Here is a 26,135-nt window from a genome sequence, read left to right on the forward strand (position 1 = left end):
AGGCTGGATGACTAGCGAAATTGAGCTTTTGGTAAGCTCTGTCAGGTATAGGCAGCAGAAATCGAGTGAATCCTTTGAAGAGTATAAAGGCAATAGGAGTACGCCTAAAAGGGAAATCAGGAAGGCAAAAAAGGGCCATAAGATAGCTTTGGCAAATCGGGTTGAGGAGAATCCAAAGGGATTTCATAAAATATCTTAAGGACAGAAGGGTAACTAGGGAGAATAGGGCCACTCAAAGATCAGCAAGTCGGCATTTGTACAGAATGGCAGGAGATGGGGGAGATACTAACTAAGTATTTTGCATCAGTATTTACTGTGGAGAAGGACATGAAGGATATAGAATGTGGGGAAGTCGATGGTGACATCTTGAAAAATCTCCATATTACACAGGAGGTGGTGCTGGTTGCCTTAAAATGCATAAAAATGGATAAATCCCCAGGACCTGATCAGACATACCTTTAAACCTCTGTGGGAAGCTAGGGAAGTGATTGCTGGGCTCCTTGATGAGATATTTGTATCATCGATAGTCGCAATAAGGTGCCGGAAGACTGGAAGCTGGCTAATGTACCATTGTTTAAGAAAAATGGTAAGGACAAGCCAGGGAGCTATAGACTGGTGAGCCTGATATCGGTGGTGGGTAAGTTGTTGGAGGAAATCCTGAGGGATGGGATGTACGTGTATTTGGAAAGGCAAGGACTGATTAGGGATAGTTTGCATGGCTTTGTGTGGGAAATCATGTCTCACTAACTTGATTGAGGTTTTTGAAGAAGTAACAGAGGATTGATGAGGACAGAGCAGTGAACGTGATCTATATGGACTTCAGTAAGGCGTTTGTAAGATTCCTCCTGGTAGGCTGGTTAGCAAGGTTAGATCTCTTGGAATACAGGGAAAACTAGCCATTTGGAAGCAGACTTGACTTGAAGGTATATCAGAGGGTGGTGGTGGAGGGTTGTTTTCAGATTGGAGGCCTTGGACCAGTGGTGTGCACAAGGATCGGTGCTGGGTCTGCTATTTCATTTATATAAATGACTTGGATGGGAACATGAGGTATAGTTAGTAAATTTGCAGATGATACCAAAGTTGGAGGTGTAGTGGACCATGAAGAAGGTTACCTCCGAGTACAGCGAGATCTTGATCAGATGGGCCAATGGGCTGAGGAGTGGCAGATGGAGTTTAATTTAGATAAATGTAAGATGCTGCATTTTGGAAGGCGAATCAGGGCAGGGCTTATACAGTTAATGTAAGGTCCTGGGGAGTGTTGCTGAACAAAGAGACCTTGGAGTGCAGGTTCATAATTCCTTGAAAGTGGAGTTGCAGATAGATAGGATAGTGAAGAAGTCATTTAGTATGCTTTCCTTCATTGGTCAGAGCATTGACTATCGGAGTTGGGAGGTCATGTTGTGGCTGTACAGGACATTGGTTAGGCCACTTTTGGAATATTGTGTGCGTTTCTGATCTCCCTCCTATCGGAGGGATGTTGTGAAGCTTGAAAAGGTTCAGAAAAGATTTACAAGGATGTTGCCAAGGTTGGAGGATTTGAGCTATAGGGAGAGGCTGAATAGGCTAGGGCTGTTTTCCCTGGATTGTCGGAGGCTGAGGGGTAACCTTAGAGGCTTATAAAATCATGAGGGGCATGGGTAGGATAAATAGACAAGGTCCTTTCCCTGGGGTGGGAGTCCAGAACTGGAAGGCATAGGTTTAGGGTGAGAGGGGAAAGATATAAGAGACCTAAGGGGCAACTTTTTCATTTAGAGGGTGACGTGTGTATGGAATGAGCTCCAGAGAAAGTTGTGGAGGCTGGTACAATTACAACATTTAAAAGGCATCTGGACGGGTATATGAATATGAAGGGTTTAGAGAGATTCTGGATTAGTGGTGCTGGAAAAGCACAGCAGTTCAGGCAGCATCTGAGCAGCAGTAAAATCGACGTTTCAGGCAAAAGCCAAATGCTGGCAAATGAGACTGGATTAGGTTAGGATATGTGGTTGGCATGGACTAGTTGGACCTAAGGATCTGTTTCTGTGCTGTGCATCTCTATAACTCTATATGACACCTTGAAACTGCTATAATGTACATTTAAGATAATCAGGATGTAGGCAATAGGGAATAGAATTAAGCCATTTAGCCTCACATCTGCTTTGATGTTTCGAAGGATTATGGCTGATCTGACCCAGGCCTCAACCCCTCTTTCATGCCAGCTTCTCATAGCCCTCTACTTCTATTTCAAAAATCTATCTAGCTGCTCTTTGAATACTTTGCTATTTAGATCCCACAACCCTTTTAAAGTAAAGAGTTCTACTGTCTGAGAGAAATTCTTTTGGACCTCAATTTTAAATGAATGTCTCTTTATTCTGGTAACTTTGCTTCCTTAGCTCGAGAGATCCTCACTAATGGAAACTTCTCAACCACTCCTGTGTCAAGGCCCGAGAATCATGTGTTTCAATCATCCCTCATTTCTTAAACGTTAATGAATAAAGGCTTGATCTGTTCAGTAGTTCTTGATAAGACAACTTCTTCTCCTAGGAATAAAGCTACTGAATCACTTTGAACTGCCTTCAATGCCAATCCATCATTTTTGAAATTTGGAGACCAAAACTGTGCATAACTGTACAGTCTCACCATCCCCTTAATCAGTTGTAACATGACTTCCTTATTTTTAAAATCTAATCCCCTGGGAATAAAGGCCAAAATTTTATTCGCCACGTTAATCGCTGAAGCAGCGTGCTTGAGAAGGTGGTAGTGAGCTTTTGCCTTGAACTGCTGCAGTCTGGTGTAGGTAGACACAATGCTCGGAGGTGCTAGTGGCAGAGTAGTATTAGTGCTGGATCATTAACCTGCAGACCAAGGAAAGTTTCAGGGGTTCCAGATTAAAATCCTGCCATTGCAGGTGGTGGCATTTGAAATCAATAAAAGATCTTCTGTATAAAAACAAAAGGTGTAATGATGACCATTAAATTTGTGCATGGTAGGAATTATTGGGAAGAAACATCTGGTTCACCAATACTGCTATACTGCTGCATGTGGTGGTAGGGGAGTGAATGTTTGCTGTGTGAATGTTGGGATTTTGGCTAGAACACCAAGAGAAACCTCCTTGCTCCTCATTGTATAGTGCAATGAAGCTTGTATGTCCACCCATGAGGACAGGTGAGACCTTATTTTAATGTTTAAATGGAAAAGTGGCACCTCTGAGTTTGACACCCCTTTAGTATTGTGCTGGAGTGTCAGCCACTGTTGGTTTAGCTTCCTCTTTCCAGTAGAGGGGGTTATCTATTTCTCTTGGAACCAGTCACGCTCTCTCTCTCTGATTCGATCATCTCTCACTCTAAGCTATTCTCTCTGATATTCTCACCAGCTGTTTTTTTGTCCTCTTCCGATTTTTTTTTCTCTTCCTGCAATATTGGGCAATGTGTGAAATCTGTTCTTTACTGTTCATGCATTTTGTTATCCAATTTCTTGCCATTTCTCCTTTTTCTGTCTTTAATCCATTTAATGTCTTTGGCAGGAAGAAAACTGAGAATGCAGTAATCAAGTTTATACTTCAGATTGAACTGGTCTCCAGCCTGATAGTATTTTCCTGGCAGTTTTATTATGATTGCTCATCAAGGCCAATAGTATCTACTTGAGCAGAAACATCCTCAATTTTCTCTTGTACCACTGTGCCATTTACAGATAAATTGCTAGAGTGACTACACTACTCTACACAAAATTAATTCATTGCGAAAAATTACAATTGAGCATTCTTAAGGTATAAAAGTCACTATATCAGTTAGTTACTTTTTACCTTCATAATTTGCATATCAATATGGTCCCCTCGCATAAGTCTTATCTCCAAGATCTTTCAATGTGAGTGTCAGAATTTGCTAATTTGGTGATTAATTTCTGCCTTCAGAGTGGGGGTCGGATCGCTGCAGGAGGATTTATATTGAGCAACTGAAGTTGATGTTTTAGTTGCTCCAAACTAAAGCATGTACTCCGTTCATCTGTGCAGGCTTTGTTGATCCACATATTTATGTGAAGGTCTTTACTGAGGCATTCACTGTGAGACTGCCTCCTCTTGGGGATTGAGCATCACCTAAAAGGGTCTGCCTGCAATTACCTATTTATTCCTGCTACATATGAAACCCCTCACTCCACATGTTGTTATGCCCAATTCCCAAAATGTGTTTGTGTATTTACAACTTCTATGGAAAAGTGAACACTTAAAATTGCACCACATAATGAACAAAATATAGAAATGAAACTTTCAAAAAAAGTCTTTGAGGTGCAATCTGTTAAATAACTGGCCTGGATGTAATAAATAAACTCTACCTTTTTCTTTTAGCTTCTGCTTAAAGGGTGAGAGTCTGGATGGTAATTGTCCTGCTGTTATAGACTACACTCCATATCTAAAGTTCACACAAAGGTAGTTTTATTCTGATTTGTGTATTTTCTTTTCTTCAATGTGTTTAGATCAAGTAATAAGAATTAAAATCTCAAAGCTAAGATTTTTCCTAAAATTTTCAACTTCCATTTATTCGTATTACACTAGTGTCCCAACTGATGGACATAAATATATAATGATTTGCCTGAGATTGTGTACTGATATTTTCTGGATTACATTTGCAGACTAGTTAATCGTGAACCTAAACTATCTTAATTACTTGGACAATAAATTACTGAATTGAGGCATTAATGTTCAGAATCCAGAGTGCTCTGTTTGCTTCTACACTTTATAGTGCCTCCAATCTGGGGATCTCGTAAAATCTGATCTGTTGGTTCTTGGCTTGATCTCTGCAGTTACTGAGGCTGCTTCATTGGAAGTCAAAGTATTCTGCTTGAACTTGCCTATTCTGAGTAATCTCATCAATTAGAAGTCTAATAATGGCCATGAATCCATTGTTGATTGCTAGGAACAAACCCATCTGGTTCACTAGTGTCTTTTAGGGTGGGGAAACTGTCATCCTTACCTGGTCTAGCCTACATGTGACTCCAGACCCACAGTAATTTGGGATGGGCAATAAACACTGACATAGCCAGTGATGCCCTCATCCTGTGAATGAATGTTTTAAAAAACCTCTAGCATCAACCTTGAATCTGAATAATTTGCTATTCACCAAAAATGTCACACTCCGTTGTCAAACAACTGCTTTGAAGGTACAGGTCTGTATGATCTGGACTGGAATCTGTGCCATATTACAGCAGATCTGCTATCAACCTTCTCTCTTTTTTTTTTCCCAAGGAGAATAGGCCCAAAGTCTCCAATCTATTTATGTATGTGAAATTCCTCACCCCTGTAGCCATTCCCTCAAAGCCTTACTATACTCTCTCTAAAGCTTTCATATCTTTTCTGAAGTGTATGCACAGAACTGAATGTTGGGCAGCAGTTGAGGCTGAAACAGTATTTTATGCAGGTTTAATCTAATTTCCTGACTCTTGTTCTCTGTGCCCTAATAGATAAAGTCACTGTTTAATGTTCTGTGCTGTGTCCTGTCCTGCCACTTCCCTAATCTCTCTGCACACACATTTGTGTCTATCTGCTCCAACCCTTCAGAATTGTAATCTTTTTAGTTTGTACTGTCTGTGTTCATAGAATCATAGTCACTACAGTATGAAAGCAGGTCATTTTGGTCCTTCGAGTTCACACCATCGCTCTGTAGAGCATCTCACCAGACCAACCCCCTACCCTATCCCTGTAACCCTATATTTCCCTTGGTCAATTCACTTAATCTGCATATGTGTGGACTTTGTGCCTCCTACTAATAAATCATTTCTCATTTTCTGCATTAAATTACACCTGTTCCTTGCCTGTCCAATCGTTCAACATTAAATATCTTTGAGGTTCTTCGCTGTCCTCGTGTTTCACTATATCTCAAAGTTTTATATCATCTATAATTTTGAAATTGTGCTTTGTACATCAAAGTGTAGGTAATTAGTGCATATTAAAGGCAGCAGGAGGCACAACATCAACCCAAGAGAACTCCAACTATAAAGCTTCCTGCTCTTCATAAAATAACCTTTTTAGGCTCGTCTCTGTCCAATTTCTTCATATTAGAATTAGTACAATCTGTTTTACTGTGAGCACTAACTTTTGTCCAAGGTCTATTGCATACCATTTGACCAAATGCCTTTTGAAAGTCTGTGAACACCCTATCAACCCTCTTTGTAAATAAAATGCAAGCAGTTAGCTAAATACAGTCTGTTATCTTAATTGGTTTTCTTTAACCTACATTTTCCCAAATGACAATTCAGGATAAAATTAATAATCATTTCAAGATGCTTTGAGGTCAAATACTTACAATTTTCTGTCTCTGTGCTGGTAATTGGAGAATTAATTTACTGGTGTTTCAGCTAAATCTAATTCATGAAATATCCTGTTGCAAAGCTCTGACAGTATCAGCAGTGATGAGGAAGAGTTGCGGACTCTCGGAAGCAGCGGCAGTGAAGGCAGCACCCCTGAGAACATCGGTCCACCTTTCATTACTGACCAACACAGTTGGTACAACAAGTGCAAACGAGTGGAACAGAAGTTCAGGCTTGCGCTGGAGCAGAAGGTAATTCTCATCGTTGATCTGGTGATGGTGCTTTTCACTAATGAGGCGTACCTGCCCTAATTCTCCATTTGATCTGTTTCTGATGTAAATGTTTCCCTTCTTAAGGGTGCTGGAGCTTTCTCCATTTCTTATGGCACAAAGGTAGAATCAGCAGTCCCAGTACAAACCTGTAACCTTCCATTTGGGTAATAGCATCAGTGAAATAGAATATGGTCAGGATATAAATAAATTAAATAAAGAAAACGATTAATGATGAGATTCAAACCTCCGTCTGAGTTGAAATTGGAAAGATGAAAAATTTGCTTGTGGGTGAGTGAGGAAGTAACAAAAAGAAGGAAAAGTTGAAACAAATAATCTGAAGAAGTTGATGTGCTAGAACCTTTGGCAAACATTAAGATTGAGAAGTCCCCAGGGCCAGACCAGATTTATCCTAGGCTGCTCCGGGAAGGGCGAAAGGAAGTTGCTAAGCCGCTGGCGAAGATCTTTGCTTCCTCACTCTCCACAGGAGTCGAACCGGAGGATTGGAAAGAGGCGAATGTTGTTCCTCTTTTCAAGAAGGGTAATAGGGAAATCCCTGGCAATTGCAGACCAGTCAGTCTTACGTCTGTGGTTAGCAAAATTTTGGAAAGAATTCTGAGGGATAGGATTTATGACTATTTGGAAAAGCATAGTGTGATTAAATGCAGTCAGCATGGCTTTGTGAAGGGCAGGTCATGCCTCACTAATCTTATTGAGTTCTTTGAGGAGATGTCAAAAAAAGCTCATGACGGTCGAGCAGTGGATGTGGTGTATATGGACTTCAGCAAGGCATTTGATAGGGTTCCCCATGGCAGGCTCATTCATAAAGTCAGGAAGTATGGGATACAGGGAGATTTGTCTATCTGGATTCAGAATTGGCTGGCTGACAGAAGGCAGATTGGTTGTAGATGGAAAGTATGCTGCCTAAAGAACAGTGGTGAGTGGGGTCCCACAGGGCTCTGTTCTTGGGCCTCTGCTCTTTGTAGTTTTTCTAAATGACTTGGATGAGGATGTTGAGGAGTGGGTTAGTAGATTTGCAGATGAGACAAAGGTTGGAGGTGTTGTCGATAGTATTGAGAGCTACTGCAAGCTGCAACGCGACATAGACAGGATGCAGAGCTGGGCTGAGAAATGCCAGATGGAGTTCAACCTGGATAAATGCGAAGTGATGCATTTTGGAAGGTCGAACTTGAATGCTGAACCTAGGATTAAAGACAGGATTCTTGGCAGTGTGGAGGAACAGAGTGATCTGGGTGTGCAAGTACATAGATCCCTCAAAGTTGCCACCCAAGTGGATAGGGTTGTTAAGAAAGCAAATGGTGTTTTGGCTTTCATTAACAGGGGGATCGAGTTTAAGAGCCACAAGGTTTTGCTACAGCTCTACAAGTCCCTGGTGAGACCACCCTTGGAATATTGTGTCCAGTTCTGGTCGTTCTACTATAGGAAATATACAGAGGCTTTGGAGAGGGGGCAAAGAAGGTTTACCAGGATGCTGCCTGAACTGGAGGGTTTGCCTTATGAAGAAAGGTTGAATATGTTTGAACTTTTCTCTGGAGAGAAGGAGGAAGAGAGGAGGCCTGATCGAGGTGTACAAAATAATGAGAGGAATAGATAGAATCAATAGCCAGAGACTTTTCCCCAGGGCAGGATTGACTGGTATGAGAAGTCATAGTTTGAAGATATTAGGAGGGAGGTATAAAGGAGGCATCAGAGGTAGGTTCTTTACGCAGAGAGTTGTGAATGCGTGGAGTGCGTTGCCAGCTGTGGTGGTGTAAGCAGAGTCACTGGGGACATTTAAGCCACTGCAGGACATGTACATGGATAGCGCGAGTTGAGGGGTGTGTAGGTTAAGTTACTATATTTTACATAAGGATTAAACCTCGGCACAACGTCGTGGGCCAAAGGGCCTGTTCTGTGCTGTACTTTTCCATGGTCTAAATTAAAGACGTAAATGCCTTAGACTATTTCAGGGTTAAAATGAATGATGAGCAAAATAAGTTGAACCGAGGTCAAGTTTTGTGGTTCCAAACCAATAGGTCAAATCGAAACTCTACAGGCCTGCCACTGGTGCTGGACAATTAAACCAATCACTAGAGGAGGATGTTCCACAATTATCCCACCTTAAATAATCAGGGAGCTCAGCACCTCACTGCATAACATAAGCTGAAGCATTTATGACCATCTGTAGCCAGAAATGCTGAGTGGATGATGCAACTTAACCTCTTTTTTCAGTGGTTCCCAGTCCTTCAGATACCAGGCTTCAGCTGATTTTACTTAGTCCACTTAATATCGGGAAATGGCCAAAGAGTACTGGACGTGGCAAAAATTTGGGCCCTGACAATAATCTGGCATCAGTACTGAAGACTTGTACTCCAGAATGTACTATATCCTAGCCAACCTGTTCCAGTATAGCTACAACATTGGTAGTAACCAACCAATAAAGAAAATTGCCGATGTATGTCCTATACTTAAAATAGCAAGACAAATCGAACCTGCAATGTCAGCCTTTTCTTGATCAGAAGTCAGGACTGGGCAAGCCAATGAATACTGTGACTACAGGAGTATGATGATGTACTCCACGTTTGCCTGGATGTGTGCATCTCCAACAACAGTCTGGAATGTTGACACCATCCAAGACCAAGCCACCTATTTTATTAGCACCACATAGACAGATGTTCAGACCCTCCACCACCATCACTCAGTAGCAGCACTGTGTACCATCAATAAGATGCACTGCAGAAATTCACCAAGGCATCTCAGAAGGCACATTCCAAACTCATGGCCGCTTCCATCTGAAGGGGCAGGGATATCCTGAACACCAGCACCAAGTTCCTCTCTAAGCCACTCACCATCCTGACTTGGAAATATTTCACTGTCCCTGAAACAAGTTAGAGTTGAGTTTTTTTAAAAAAAAAGGAAGAAGGATTAAAGTATTGCAGGCTGTGTTTTTCAAGCTGTGCGTAAAAGCAAAACCAGGTTGAAATTGCTGAGATACAGCAAGAACAGTATCAAACCATGGACTCGAGAGGTTTGTTTTTAATTGAATCCCCACCCTGTTGTTCTCAATTGCTGTAAAAGCAATTAAGTTACATTACTAATCCTTTGTCTCAAATACCAAATTCCTTGCTCCTGCAGATCCTACTCACCACCAAAGTTAAAAATAGAATGCTCTTCTACACATGCTGAAGTATCTATGTATGAAAACTCCAGTCTTGTGGCTATATGTTGTGAAACTTGAAAGGATTCAGAAAAGATTTACAAGGATGTTGCCAGGCTTGGATAATTTGAGCTATAGGGAGAGGCTGAACAGGCTGGGGCTGTTTTCCCTGGAGTGTCGGAAGCTGAGGGATGACCTTCTAGAGGTTTACAAAATTGAGGGGCATGGATAAGATAAATAGACAAAGTCTTTTCCCTGGGGACAGGGAGTCCAGAACTAGAGGGCATAGGTTTAGGGTGAGAGGGGAAAGATATAAAAGAGACCTAAGGGGCAACTTTTTCGGAGGGTGGTAAGTGCATGGAATGAGCTGCCAGAGGAAGTGGTGGAGGCTGGTACAATTGCAACATTTAAAAGGCATTTGGATGGGTTTATCATTTGCAGGATGAGGGTTTTACTGGGCCAGCATTTATTGTCCATCCCTAATTGCCCAGTCATCCACACTGCTGTGGGTCTGGAGTGACATGTAGGCTAGACCAGGTAAGGTTGGCATTTTCCATCCCTAAAGGACATTAGTGAACCAAATGCATTTTTCCCAATAATCCAAAATGGATTAATCAGTTGGCTCTTGATTCCAGATTTTTATTTAACTTAAATTCCGCTGTTTGCCTTGGTGGGATTCAAACCCAGGTCCCCAGAGCATGTGGGTCTCTGGATTAACAATCCAGCAATAATACCACAAGGCCATTGCCTCCAGTTCTTGAACTGTGAAATTATGTGCCTGCTGTATTTATAGAGCAAAACAAAGTCTAATCACAAATAGATACAGGAAAATAGGCCCTTGTCTTGATATAGTGCAATGTATCCTTGAAGGACCACCTCCATTTTGCTGCTTTTCGTTAACTGTCTTCAGCCTCCAACTGTCTGACCCTCTGGTCTATGCAGTTCCTAACTGGACCCTTGGATGAGGCATTTCAGTTCCCAGCTTCAACTTTTCAAAGTTTGCCATATCTTGAGTTTGAAGCTCCTAGCAGGCTGATTTTGTTGGTCGATCTTAAAATTGGAGAGCTGAAAGTACATTCAGCTTGTTCGTTCTTTTTATTTGTTCCAAGCAATTGGTTTCTGAATACCAAAATGGATAGTTGCTAGATCACACCAGTGTTTTGCACGGTGCGAAAAACATGATTGAATTTTTTGTTTTGTCTTTGTTTTCCCTCCTTTAGTTATCTAAGCTCTGCTCACTTGCTAAGACAACTTGGGCTGAGATCATAAATGAGTTTCAGAGGGGAAGGATCTTGATATCTTTGGTACTTCATGCTGTGTGTAACAATCCGTTCATACCCTTCATCAGCTATTTCTAGTATCTTAAGCTGATCTAATCAAATAGTTGATCCACAGAGCCACTGTTTTATAGTCACAGAACAAAAACAGGATTTACTGTAATATTTAACAGTAATTTAGGAATTGCTTTTTCAACAATGGCTAATAATTGTCATTTGCATGTGGCAGTTGAATAACTGAAATTAGAATAACTTAATTTTGAACAGATTTGAGGTCCGCATTCTACAATTACATATCTCCTCACCAATAATGCAAATCAGTAACTTTGGTATTCAGAGTACAGTGCTTCACAAAGTGTTTTTTCTTCCATTAGGATCTGCAAAGCTCACAGCACTTATGTACTTATATGTAACTATGGTGACATTATTATAATAGTAATAATAATAATCAAATTGCACATAATTATTGAGATTTATTTTAATTTGAGGATCTATGGCTTGTAAACCTTTTCACAGCTATACAACAATCCATTAAATACCTGTATTGGAGCAGAATCTTCTACTGGAAAATTGTATTTTTGTGGCTTCTAATGTTATCAACACACAATTTCAGTCATGATCTCTATTATAGTGGGTTCCTGGAACTGTTTGCTTTCAGTGCAAATCCATCTAAAGACAATTTCACTAGTGAGGAAAGAAATAAACTTGCACTCAGGAGATGAACTTTCAAAGTCACCTTTCATGTTTTATCTGTTTTAACTGCTTTTTAAATTGCTTTCCACATTTCTCACTGTTTGGAGAATGCAAGTATAACATCCGTATTAAATAATGTCCCAGCTTTTGTGGGAGTTGAGAATGATTCCACTCAAATGGCAGTCTGTAATAAATAGGTGTAATTTTGGTTTGAGTATGGATCATTACTTTCAAAACTTGCAGTAAAAGAAATTTCTGAATTTGTCTTAGTGATGTGTGTGGGCACTGCATTTTGAATTGTCATTATCTATTTGATTTGTAGGGTTACCTGGAAGAATTGGTACGCCTGCGAGAAGCTCAACTTGCAGAGTCAGTTGCTCAAAACAAACTTGTTCTACAAAGGATGGAAGAGACTGATCTGAACCACAAATTTGAGAAAGAACAACTGGAGTTCATTATCCTGGAGCTGCAGGATCAGCTGTAAGAAACTAATTGAGCAGCACAATTCCTATTAAAGAACATTGGGTGGCTCTTTATATCCTCTTTTTAATATAGCATTTATCAGAGGCACTTGAGACAGTGCGGAGAAGAGGCAAGAGGCATATTCCTTGTGTCAGGGTTTATAGTTATGAAGATAGACTGAAGAGAATTGCAATACCTGCAGCACAAGCTTTTCGAAGGTGGATTTGTAAAGCTGTGTAAGATAGTTTAAAGAGAAAAAGACAAATTCAGAACACTGCTATTAATTAAATGATATAAGGGGGCAAAGCCTTACTATAAAATGGTTAAATGCATACTCACAATTGAATTATTCAAAGCATGGACTTGCAGATAATGAAACAACTAATTCTAAAGAACAACTTCCTGTAACACAAAATTGGAAAGAATATTAGCTATAGGTTCTTTTCTGGACAAAATGGGACATCTTGAATGGATGATTTTTAATTTTGGATTAATGGTGCTGGAAGAGCACAGCAGTTCAGGCAGCATCAGAGGAGCAGCAAAATCGATGTTTCGGGCAAAAGCCCTTGCCCGAAACGTCGATTTTGCTGCTCCTCGGATGCTGCCTGAACTGCTGTGCTCTTCCAGCACCACTAATCCAAAATCTGGTTTCCAGCATCTGCAGTCATTGTTTTTACCTGGATGATTTTTAAGTTAACTTTTCAAAAAAATTTCCATATATCACTCTTTTGAATGCTAGCTTGGTCAGTAGTAATGCTGCTGAGCCATTCATGGTATTACATATTGAAGTCCTCCACCCAGAATATGATGACCACAAGAGAAAAACCCATATGTTTCAGTAATGTCCTTATGGAAGGAAACTGCTGTCCTTACCTGGTCTGGCCTACTTGTGACTTCAGGCACAGCAATCTGGTTGGCTCTCAATTGTCCACTGGGCAATTAAGGACGGGCAATGACTGCTGTCTTCGCCAGCAAAAACAAATCATTCCAATGATGGGCTACATAGAACATTACAGCGCAGTATAGGCCCTTCGGCCCTCGATGTTGCACCGTCCTGTCTTGCCAATCTGAAGTGCATCCATCTACACTATTCCATTTACATCCATATGCCTGTCCAATGAAGACTTAAATGAACTTAAACTTGGCGAATCTACTACCATTGCAGGCAATGCATTCCATATCCTTACTACTCTGAGTAAAGAAACTACCTCTGACATCTGCCTTATACCTACCTCCCCTCACTTTTTAAAGCTGTGTCCCCTCGTGTTTGCCTTCCCTATGCTTGGAAAAAGGCACTCCCTGTCCACCCTATCTAACCCTCTGATTATCTTGTACGTCTCTATTAAGTCACCTCTCAACCTTCTTCTCTCTAACGAGAACAGCCTCAAGGCCCACAGCCTTTCCCCGTAAGACATTCCCTCCATACCAGGCAACATCCTAGTAAATCTCCTCTGCACGCTTTCCAAAGCTTCCACGTCCTCCTTATAGTGCGGTGACCAGAACTGTACACAATACTCCAAGTGTGGCCGTACCAGAGCTTTGTACAGCTGCAACATAACCTCCTGGTTCCGGAACTCAATCCCTCTATTAATAAAGGCCAAAACACTGTATGCCTTCTTAACAACCCTGTCAATCTGGGTGGCAACTTTCAAGGATCTATATACATAGACACCGAGATCCCTCTGCTCATCCACACTCCCTAGAATCTTACTCTTAGCCCAGAAATCTGCATTCTGATTACTCCATCCAAAGTGTATCACCTCACACTTGGCCATGTTAAATTCCATTTGCCACCTCTCAGCCCAGCTCTGCATCCTATCTGTGTCTCTCTGCAACCTACTACATCCTTCATCACTATCCACAACTCCACCTACCTTAGTGTCGTCAGCAAATTTGCTAACCCATCCTCCTATGCCCTCATCCAGGACATTTATAAAAATGACGAACAGCAGTGGACCTAACACTGACCCTTGTGGTACGCCGCTAGTAACTGGACACCAAGATGAACATGTTCCATCAACTACAATCCTCTGTTTTCTTTCAGTAAGCCAATTACATATCCAAACTGCTATGTCTCCCACAATCCCATTCCTCTGCATTTTGTATAATAGCCTACTGTGGGGAACCTTATCGAACGCCTAGCTGAAATCCATATACACCACATCAACCGGTTTACTCTCATCTACCTGTTTGGTCACTTTGTCAAAAAACTCAATAAGATTCGTTAGGCATGACCTACCCTTCACAAAACCGTGCTGACTGTCCCTGATCAGATTATTCTTTTCTAGATGGTTATAAATCCTATCTCTTAGAACCTTTTCCAACACTTTACCAACAACTGAAGTGAGACTCACTGGTCTGTAATTACCAGCGTTGTCTCTACTACCCTATTTGAATAGAGGAACCACATTTGCTATCCTCCGGTCCTCGGGCACTATTCCTGCAGACAATGATGATTTGAAGATCAATGCCATAGGTTCGGCAATCTCTTTCCGAGCTTCCCAGAGGATCTTAGGATAGATCCCATCTGGCCCAGGAGACTTGTCTATCTTCACATTCTGTAATAATTCCAATACCTCTTCCTTATGAACCTCAATTTCTTCTAGTCTAGATGAAAGTATCTCTGTATTCTTTCTCGCCAACATAGAAAATGACAATGTTGAACACTGTTGAAAAATATTTATTTAGTATTTCTCCTATCTCCTCTGCCTCCACACACAACTTCCCACTACTATCCTTGATTGGCCCTAATTTAACTCTCGTCATTCTTTTATTTCTGACATACCTATGGAAAGCCTTAGGATTAACCCTGATCCTATCCGCCAACAACTTCTCATGTCTCCTCCTGGCTCTTCTGAGCTCTCTTTAGGTCTTTCCTGGCTTCCTTGAAACCTTCAAGTGCCCTAACTGAGTTATCACATTTTGCCCTATCATAAGCCGCCACCGCCTTCTTGACCATAGATTCCACTTTCTTAGTAAACCACGGCTCACGCGTTCTATAACGTCCACCCCGTCTAACAGGTACATACTTATCTCGGACACACTGGAGCTTTTCCTTGAATAAGTTCCACATTTTTAATGTGCTCATCCCCTGCAGTTTCCTCACCCAATCTACGCTTCCTAAATCTTTCCTAATTGCATCGTAATTTCCCTTCCCCCAGCTGTAACTCTTGCTCGGTGGAGTACACCTATCCCTTTCCATCACTAAAGTAAACTGACAGAATTGTGATCTCTGTCTCCAAAGTGCTCACCTACTTCCACACCTAACACCTGGCCAGGCTAGTTACCCAGTACTAAATCTAATGTGGCTTCACCCCTTGTAGACCTGTCTACATACTGTGTCAGGAAGCCCTCCTGCACACACTGGACAAAAACTGACCCATCTGTAGTACTCGTACTATAGTGATCCCAGTCAATATTTGGATAGTTGAAGTCCCCCATGACAACTACCCTGTCTCTCTCTCTCTCCTATCGAGAATCATCTTTGCAATCCTTTCCTCTACATCTCTGGGACTATTCGGAGGCCTATAGAAAACCCCCAGCATGGTGACCTCTCCTTTCCTGTTTCTAACCTCAGCCCATACTACCTCAGTTGATGAGTCCCCAAACGTCATTTCTACAACTGTAATATTGTCCCTGATCGATAATGCCACACCTCCCCCTCTTTTACCATCTTCTCTGTTCTTACTGAAGTATCTGAATCCTGGAACCTGCAACAACCATTCCTGTCCCTGCTCTATCCATGTCTCCAAAATGGTCACAACATCGAAGTCCCAGGTAACAAGAGACAAAAGTTTATTTATAGTTCTTTGAAGTGACATAGCTGCCTCTTTATTAAAAATATTAACTTTCTGCTGCTATAAAATTGATTGTTTTTTCCATTGCTGAATTTTGTGAAGATGAGTATAACCCTTATATATAGTGGAAATAAAGGATTGAAATGAAGTGTGTAGAGCTGTTTATCATGCACATTTCTATGGTGATGTGACAGCTACGTTTCTGCATAGAAATGAAACTTATGGGTATGTGGAGGAGGCACAAGTTTCATTTTTCATGGTAACTACTGGACTGAGTGTACTGCATAATCACATAATTAACAATGCAATAGCATACTCTGTGCACTGACTCATGGAAAACCAACACTAGAAATTGCAGTATGACATCCATTGCAAAGGCTAATTATTTTTAAATTCTTTAACATCTTTTAATAACCTAGATTTTTAAATCGTGTCCAAGTGTGATTTGTGAATGAGTGCTGTAGAAGATGTTTTTTGTGAGTGATTTTAATCTGTGCTAACAGGAAAATGGGTCTTTGCGCAGATACATCACTAGATTCCAGTTTGTCCAGGCCACTGATCCCTTTATAGAGTCATAGAACTATACGTCATGGACACAGATTCTTTGGTCCAACTCATCTGCACTGATTAAGTATCCTAAATTGATTTAGTCCCATTTGCTGATTCTTGGGTCATATCCCTCTAACCCTTCCTATTCATGTACCCTTCCAGATGCCATTAAATTTTGCAATTTTGTCCACCTGCAATACTTCCTCTGGTAGCTTGTTCCATACAGTCACCATCATCTACGTGAAAATTTTTTCCCCTGGTCCCTTTTTAAATCTTTCCCTTCTCACCTTAAACCCATGCCTCCTAGTTTTTGGACTCTCCCACCCTGGGGAAAAAAGACCTTGGCTATCCATGCATCTCACGATTTTATAAACCTGTGTAAGGTCAACCTTCAACCTCCTACACTCACTGGGGTGGGGGGTGAAAAAGCCTCAGCCTGTCCCTATTAGCTCGAACTCGCCAATCTGGCAACATCCTGATGTGTTTTTTCTGTACCCTTTCAAGTTTGACAATATCATTTCCAAAACGGAGACCAGAGTGAATGCGATATTCTAAAAGTGGCCTAACCAATGTCCTGTAACACCACAATATGATATCCCAACTCCTAGACTCCACGTACTGACCAATGAAGGCATGTTTGCCAAACGCCACCTTCACCACCCTGTCTACCTGCCACTTCATTTTCAAGGAACTATGCACCCTGCACCCTTAGGTTCCTTTATTCAATAACACTCCAAGTCCCAATATTAAGTGCTTATGTCCTGCCCTGATTTGCCTTACCAATATGCAGCAGCACACATTTAAACTCCATCTGCCACTCCTTGACCCATTTGACTCATCTGATCAAGGCCTCATTGTACTCTGAGATGACCACCTTCATTATCCACTACAACACCAATTTTATGTCATCAGCAAACTTACTAACCAAACCACCTATGGTCACGTCCAAATCATTTATATACATGATGAAAAGCAATGGACCAATACAGTCCTTGTGGCACACCATTGTTTCCAGTTTAAAAATTACCCCTGTACTATCACCCTCTGTCTCCCAACTTCAAGCTGATTTTACGTCCAATTGTCTTACTCACACTGGATTCCATGTGGTCTAACCTTGCTAACCAGACCTCTGAGGAACCTTGAAAATGCCTTGCTGAAGTTTGGCTAGACAACTTGTACTGCTGTGCCTTTACCAATCTTCTTTGTCACTTCTTCAAAACACTCAGGCTCGTGAGACATGATTTCCCATACACAAAGCCATGTTGACTATCCCTAATCAGTCTTTGCTTTACAAATGCATCCAAATCCTGTCCCTCAAATCCAACATTTTACTCATCGCTGACGTCAGGCTCACTGGTCTATAGTTCTCTTTTCTTTCCTTACAGCCTTTCTTAAATAATGGCACCACATGAGCCAACCTCCAGTCTTCTAGCACCTTGCCTGTGCTTATCGATGATACAAATATCTCAGCAGGAGTCTAGCAATCCCTTCCCTTGTTTCCTATGAAGTTTTAGGATACATCTGATCTGGTCCTGGGGATTTATGTACCTTTGTGTTTTAAGACATCCAGCACCACCTGTTCTGTAATATGGACACTTCTCAAGATATCACTATTTATTTCTTCAAGTTTGCTAACTTCCTTATCTTTGTCTACAGTAAATAGTGATGCAAAAAGCTATTTAATATCTCACCATTTCCTGTGGTTCCAGAAATAGATGGCTTTGTTGATCTTTAAGGGGACCTGTTCTCCTCAGAGTTACTCTTTCCTTTGTATTTGTAGAATCTCTTTGGATTTTCCTTAATCCTATTTACCAAAAATATCTCTCTCCCTTTTTTATATTCTCCTGATTTCCCTCTTCAGTATACTCCCACTGCCATAATACTCCTCTAGGGATTCACTCGATCCCAGCTGTCTACATCTACCATGTGCCTCCTTTTCCTTTGACGCAGCCTCAATTTCTCTCGTCATCCAGCATTCCCTATGCCTGGTGCTTTGCCCTTCACCCTAACATACTGTCCCTGGATTCTCAATATCTCATTTTTAAAGGCCTCCCATTTTCCAAATGTCCCTTTACTAATGAATAGCCTCTCCAATCAAGTTTTGAAAGTTCCTGTCATATACTTGATTGAAAACTGTTCATCTTTCGTTTCTATATAGTAGATGCAGTCTTTGCAGATTTTGTTTCTGCAACATGCTTAATTCCAAACTTTTAATGCACCTATTTGTAAAATTTTATCACCCATCATACTTCCAATAATGAAATAGTTGCTTTATTGAAAATACATACACTGCAATTCCCACTCTATGTGCAAGAGTGGAGTATAGAAATCTCACTGTAGGGAGGCCTGTTACCTTTGAACCAAAGGCTTTCAGCTCTCTATTTGATTGGGTTCACTGGTCAGTGCTTAAGTTTTACCTTGTTTTGGCAGGCACTGCTATGTTAGTGCAGTATAGATATGAGAGATATGTAATTGTTTTTCCAGATAACTAAACAAACAAAACAAGTCAAATTAAATTATTTTGCATTTCCCTGTTCCCTCTATTAGTTCCCCAGTTGCATTCTCGAAGAGTTCCATTCATTTTAAGTACACTCTTTTTACATACGCATGGAGTGCTTGCTGTTTGCTTGTATATTTTAGCCAATTTATTTTCGTAAGTAATTTTCTCCTTTTTATTGGATTTTTAATCTTTCTTTTATAAAATATCCCAATTCTCTGGCCTACTAGTTCCTTTCACTGTTTTGTATTTTGTAAGTAGGAACATAGAACATAAGAACTAGGAGTAGGCCATCTGGCCCTTCAAGCCTGCTCCACCACTCAGTAAGATCATGGCTAATCTTTTCGTGGACTCGCTCCACTTACCTGGATTTTCACCATATTTCTCAATTCCTTTTATTTTTCAAAAAAGTATCTACCTTTAGCTTTTAAAAATTATTGAAGTAGCGTGAACAACTTTCCTGGGCAAGGAAATTCTTAGATTAACAACCCTCTGGGTGAAGAAGTTCCTTCTCAGTTCAGTTCTAAACCTGCTTCCTCTAATAGAACATAGAAGAATACAGCGCAGTACAGGCCCTTCGGCCCTCGATGTTGCGCCGATCCAAGCCCACCTAACCTACACTAGCCCACTATCCTCCATATGCCTATCCAATGCCCGCTTAAATGCCCATAATGAGGGAGAGTCCACCACTGCTACTGGCAGGGCATTCCATGAACTCACGACTCGCTGAGTAAAGAACCTACCCCTAACATCTGTCCTATACCTACCCCCCCTTAATTTAAAGCTATGCCCCCTTGTAATAGCTGACTCCATACGTGGAAAAAGATTCTCACTGTCGACCCTATCTAAACCCCTAATCATCTTATACACCTCTATCAAGTCACCCCTCAACCTTCTTTTCTCCAATGAAAACAACCCTAAGTGCCTCAGCCTTTCCTCATACGATCTTTCTACCATACCAGGCAACATCCTGGTAAACCTCCTCTGCACCCGTTCCAGTGCCTCCACATCCTTCCTATAGTATGGTGACCAAAACTGCACACAATACTCCAGATGTGGCCGCACCAGAGTCTTATACAACTGCAACATGACCTCAGTACTCCGGAACTCAATTCCTCTACCAATAAAAGCCAGTACGCCATATGCCTTCTTCACCGCACTATTTACCTGGGTGACAACTTTCAAAGATTTGTGTACATGGACACCAAGATCCCTCTGCTCCTCCACACTACCAAGTATCCGACCGTTAGCCCAGTACCCCATCTTTTTATTACCCTTACCAAAGTGAATCACCTCACACTTAGCTACATTGAACTCCATTTGCCACCTTTCTGCCCAGTTCTGCAGCTTATCTATATCCCACTGTAAACTGCCACATCCTTCCTCACTGTCTACAACTCCTCCGACTTTCGTATCATCCGCAAACTTACTCACCCAACCTTCTAACCCCTCCTCCAGGTCATTTATAAAAATGACAAACAACAATGGTCCCAAAACAGATCCTTGCAGAACACCGCTAGTGACGGCACTCCAAGATGAACCTTTGCCATCAACTACTACCCTCTGTCTTCTTCCAGCCAGCCAACTCCTAATCCAAACCTCCAACTCACCCTCAATGCCATACCTCCGAATTTTTTGCAGTAGTCTACCATGGGGAACCTTATCAAACGCCTTACTAAAATCCATATACACCACATCTACTGCTTTCCCCTCGTCCACCTCCTTAGTCACCTTCTCAAAGAATTCAATAAGGTTTGTGAGGCACGACGTGCCCTTCACAAAACCATGCTGACTATCCTTGATCACATTATTCCTATCCAGATGTTCATAAATCCTATCCCTTACAATTCTCTCTAAGACTTTGCCCACAACAGAAGTGAGACTCACCGGCCTATAGTTACTAGGGTTATCCCTACTCCCCTTCTTGGACAAGGGAACCACATTTGCTAGCCTCCAATCTTCTGGCACTACTCCTCTAGACAACGAGGACATAAAAATCAAGGCCAATGGCTCTGCAATCTCCTCCCTTGCTTCCCAGAGAATCCTAGGATAAATGCCATCAGGCCCAGGAGACTTATCTATTTTCAACCTTTCCAGAATTTCCAACACCTCTTCTCTACATACCTCAAAGCCATCCATTCTACTTAATTGTGACTCAGTACTCACATTGACAACAATGTCCTGTTCCTGATTGAATACTGACGAAAAGTATTCATTCAGTGTCTCCCCAATCTCTTCAGCCTCCACACGCAACTTCCCACTACTATCCTTGACTGGACCTATTCCTACCCTAGTCATTCTTTTATTCCTGACATACCTATAGAAAGCCTTAGGGTTTTCCCTAATCCTACCAACTAAGGACCTTTCATGACCCCTCCTTGCTGCTCTTAGCTCTCTCTTCAGGTCCTTCCTGGCTACCTTATAACTCTCAATCGTCCCAATTGAACCTTCACGCCTCATCTTTACATAGGCCGCCCTCTTCCATTTAACAAGGGATTCCAATTCCTTATTAAACCACGGCTCCCTCACACGACCCTTTCCTCCCTGCCTGACGGGCACATACTTATCAAGGACACTCAATAGTTGCTCCTTGAACAAGCTCCACATATCAATTACGCCCTTGCCTTGAAGCTTACTTTTCCAGGCCACACATCCTAAGTCATGCCTCACAGCATCATAATTTCCCTGCCCCCATCTATAACTCTTGCCCTGTAGTGCACACTTATCCCTCTCCATCACTAGAGTAAAGGTCACCGAATTGTGGTCACTGTCCCCAAAGTGCTCACCTACCTCTAATTCTAACACCTGGCCTGGTTCGTTACCCAGAACCAAATCCAGTATGGCCTCACCTCTTGTTGGCCTATCTACATATTGTGTCAGGAAACCCTCCTGCACACATTGGACAAACACTGACCCATCTAACGAACTTGAGGCCATATCCTTTTTTTTTTTTGTCCTGGTTTGACCTACACATGGAAACAACCCAGCCATTTCTAGTTTATCGACTTTCCATTCATAATTTTGTTTCTATAAGATCCCCACCTCCAGTGCCAGTACATCCATCCTTCAGTAAGGAGACCAAATCTGCACACACTACTTCAGGTGTGGCCTCACCAGCACCTTTGACAGCTGTAATAGTACTCTCTGCTGTTAAACACAACCCCTTTAGCAAGTAATTTAGGAAGGACAAAATTCTATTTGCCTTCCTAATTACTTGTACCTGCAGACCAACCTTCTGCAATTCATGCACAAAGGCACCCAGGTCCCTATGCAAATTAGCATGCTGCAATTTTTTACCATTCAAGTAGTAATCTATTTTGCTGTTACTCCTGTCACATTTACTAGCATTGTATTCCATTTGCCAGACTTTTGCCCACTCACTCAATGTATCTATGTTCCTCTGCACACTTTGCTCTGCCACTCCTCTTCGTGTCATTGGCAAATTTTGACGCCGTACACGTGGTCCCCAACTCCAAATCATCCATGTATATTGTGAATAATTGTGGTCCTGGCATCAATTTTGTAATGTGCTAGAATGCCCAGTTGTATGCTATACCTTAAAATGCTGTACAGATTTTACATAAGTCCTCCAAGTGCAAAGTCATTCTGGGCATGGTTCTCTCCATGTTGGAGGAAGCCAGTAAGTGAAACCTGCATCACTGACCTGCAGAGGCAGTCTGGTCCATCAAGTGACAAAAATAGTGATCTGTAACATTTACAAATTATGCAGTCTTTTCCTGGGTTGGGGGTGAGCTTTTATACCAGTTCTGTTCCTGTATTAATTATGCAAGCTGTTGGTGAGTCCACCTCCTGAATACTGAAATTTGGGGCACCTTACTTAGGGAAAGATGTCAGTGTGTAGGAGATGATTCAGAAGAGAAGTTAATACCTGAAACAAGCTTATGAGGATTGATTGGACAGACTGGGCTTGCTCTCCCTGAAGAGTAGAAGAATGAGGAATGACTTGTGTGTATAAGATCCTAAATATTCTTGATAAGGTGAATGTGGAAAGGATGTTTCCTCTTGTGTTTGAGTTGACAACTAGGGACCTTGTTTTGAAATTAAGGGCCATCGTTTCAGGACACAGATGACAAGAATCTTTTTCACTGAGGATTGCGTGACTTTAGGACACTGTCACAGAATGTAGTAAGGCAGTGGTCATTAAATATTTTCAAGACCTGAGGTAGATAGATCCATAGGCAGGGGAATTGAGGGTTTTTGGGAATGTGGAATTTGAAACAAACTGATCAGTTGTCATTTTATTGAATGGTAGAGCAGGCTCAAGGAGTAGTAAAGAGTATTTCCTACTTCTATTTCATATGTTCTAAGTAGTTCAGGAAAGCTGTTCATTCTTTTCCTTGGAGGCAGTCATATTTTCTCTTTACAATGTTATTAAGGTTGAGGTGGAAATGTGTTGCTGGAGAAGCGCAGCAGGTCAGGTAGCATCTAGGGAACAGGAGAATCGACGTTTCGGGCATTAGCCCTTCTTCAGGAATGCATTCCTGAAGAAGGGCTAATGCCCGAAACGTCGATTCTCCTGTTCCCTAGATGCTGCCTGACCTGCTGCGCTTCTCCAGCAACACATTTCCATCTCTGATCTCCATTATCTGCAGATCTCATTTTCTCTATTAAGGTTGAGGTGGCTACCAGTGACTGGTGGAATTTACATGGGCTACCAGAGTTTAGTTATAAATAGTTCAAAGCCTCCAACAATGTAAGTGTAGTATTTGCTGCTGTTTATCTTTACTAACTTATGATTGGTTAAAATGTTCACTTCTTAAAGCTATTGTCAGAGATCTGAACCATAAATCAAAAATTATTAAAATCTAGAAGTAAAATAATTGCATTACTAGAAATGAGTTAATGTAGCAATGTGACTGGTAATTATAGATGTTAGTGTTTTCCATTTTGGCTTGTAACAGTGAGATCACAGTCATGCTTTGGAAAGTAAATAAATATTTACTGTTGAAAAGTAGCAGAACCAAGTATCTCACATATCTCTAGGAGTAGCTGCTAGCTATTACTGAGTAATTTTGGTTAATCTGAGAAGTTTGTTTTCTTGCTGCAATCTCATTCCACACCTTGACTTTCAGGGCAGTGTTAAAACATAATGATTTGAGATCAAGACAAGAATTAACTGCACACCTCACTAATCAGTGGCCCTCCCCAGGAGCACTAGACGCAGATGCTGTTGCTTTGGATACACTTCTGTATAGAAAACAGTGTGGACAATGGGATGAGTATGTTTACATTTTATTTTAACACTCCAAGTTTGACTTGTTCTGGTTGTGATTATTCTAACTTCAAAATCACTTGTCTTATCCTGTCTTGCTCTGGTTCACCTGAGGTTTTTATTTGATCATAAAAGGATGTTTTCTTTTCTGTCTGAAAGATTTGGATTTGTAATATTAATATTACTGTCTCCACTACTGTTGCCTGACCTGGGCATTTTCAGCAATTTCTTTTTGTTTTGTGTTTCCCAGCATTTGCAGTATTTTGCTTTTTTTGACATTTAATTGTCCTTTTGTAAATGATTCAACTTAAGACTTGCATACTCTGGACACTTTTGTTTTCATACAAAAATCATACCAATATATTTTAAGTGTATTTCTTCTCTTCCATTTTGGAAGAGTAAACAAAATTTTTCAGATCAGATACTGATTTATCTATCACTGCAACTTGTGGGAGAATCTAAAACTAGGGGTCATTGTTTAAAATTAAGGAAGCACCCAGTTAAAGTAGAGATGGGAACATTTTTTGTCCCCCACAAGATTTTATCTTTGGAATTCCCTTCCTCCAAAAGTTAATGGATGCAGAATCTTCACAGAAGAGGTAGAAAGGTTATTGGTAACCAAGGTAATGGAAGATTATTGGGGATATGTGGGAATTGAGATTAAAATAAGATCAGCCATGATTGAATTGAATGGCTGAGTAGGGTCAAAGTGCTAAGTTGCCTCCTCTTGTTCCTTGTTTGTGTGTTCATACGTCATCACCAGACACTAACCGGCAGTAATATATTCAACTCTTTATTTTTTTTAAATTGCCCTTTTGATATGAGGTATGTATTCTTCGGTTGACAAAATGTCTAGTTGATATTTTGTCATGTGTATTCTAAGTATTGAGTGTTTGTGAAAATGAGGAAATTTTAATTTTAGAAAATGTGAGTTGGTTTAGGGAGCATCGGAGGCTGTTGTAGCAGTTTGAAATCATGAAGGGCATGGATAGACTAAATAGACAATGTCTTTACCCTGGGGTGGGTGAGTCCAGAGCTAGAGGGCATAGGCTTCAAGTGAGTGGGGTACCCAGGGTTAAGTTTTTTATGCAGTGTATGGTGGTACGTGCATGGAATGAGCTGCAAGAGGTGGTGGAGGAGGCTGGTACCATTGCAACATCTAACAGACATCTGATTGGTATATGAATAGGAAGGATTTAGAGGAATATAAGCCAATTGTCGGCAAATTGGCCTAGATTAGGTTGGGCTATGTGGTCGACCTGAATGAGTTGGACCGAAGAGTCTGTTGCCGTATTGTACAGTTCTTTGACTCTGCATTGCATGTTGTTAATGTGTAATAATTGCAAAAACCAACTTTCTGCCCACAACCTGTTTTTCAGAATTTGTTGACAGCTGTTAATTCTCCAATCTTAATGATTACACAATGATTAAACCATCCTCTACATTGCATTGTTCAGTCAACTAGTCAGTTACAATAACAAAAATCTCAGTCGATTTTTCTAATCATTGTATAAAGTGTGGTATCGCAGCATTTGAGGTATAGCCAACAGCTAAACGTAAGTCCAAACTACTGTAACCAGTTTTGAAGGAAATGTCTACTTATAAATTAAGTGTTACTGTTGCTCAGTAAATTCTTGCACGGTCATCAATTATGTAGTATTGAATTCTACAAATGAAATATCTTGTTGGATTTTAGGAAATAAGTGTTCTGTTCGAGAAATTTACTAATCTCACACAAGAATTGGTGAAACAATAATGTTTGTATACAATCTCAAGAAGTAAACAGATAATTTGCATTGGGAGCTAAGTATAATACAGCATACTCCGATCATTTTGCTTCAGAATGCCTAATGGGTCATGGACTTAATGTATCGCATCCCGTTGAGGTATATAATCATTTTAGGCATGAATTATAGAGAGCA

At 41.0% G+C, this 26,135-nt stretch overlaps 1 protein-coding gene across 7 annotated transcripts in view; it reads left to right on the plus strand.

Moving 5' to 3' along the window:
* Nucleotides 1-26,135, plus strand: part of rundc3b (RUN domain containing 3b) — a 113,943-nt gene that overhangs the window by 80,266 nt on the left and 7,542 nt on the right. For 6 of the 7 annotated variants that reach the window (XM_043690335.2, XM_087987343.1, XM_043690333.2 and 3 more), the window contains 4 exons: nucleotides 4,322-4,402; nucleotides 6,362-6,530; nucleotides 11,998-12,155; nucleotides 24,074-24,220. In XM_043690335.2, the coding sequence (XP_043546270.1) occupies nucleotides 4,322-4,402; nucleotides 6,362-6,530; nucleotides 11,998-12,155; nucleotides 24,074-24,220 (555 nt within the window). The remainder of the gene's footprint in view (nucleotides 1-4,321; nucleotides 4,403-6,361; nucleotides 6,531-11,997; nucleotides 12,156-24,073; nucleotides 24,221-26,135) is intronic. The other variant, XM_043690336.2, reaches the window with a different exon arrangement.

The sequence above is a fragment of the Chiloscyllium plagiosum genome, unplaced genomic scaffold, assembly GCF_037043375.1.
Source record: "Chiloscyllium plagiosum isolate Xiang-an unplaced genomic scaffold, Cpla_swu_hap1 HiC_scaffold_5, whole genome shotgun sequence".
NCBI classification, from domain to species: Eukaryota; Metazoa; Chordata; class Chondrichthyes; order Orectolobiformes; family Hemiscylliidae; genus Chiloscyllium; species Chiloscyllium plagiosum.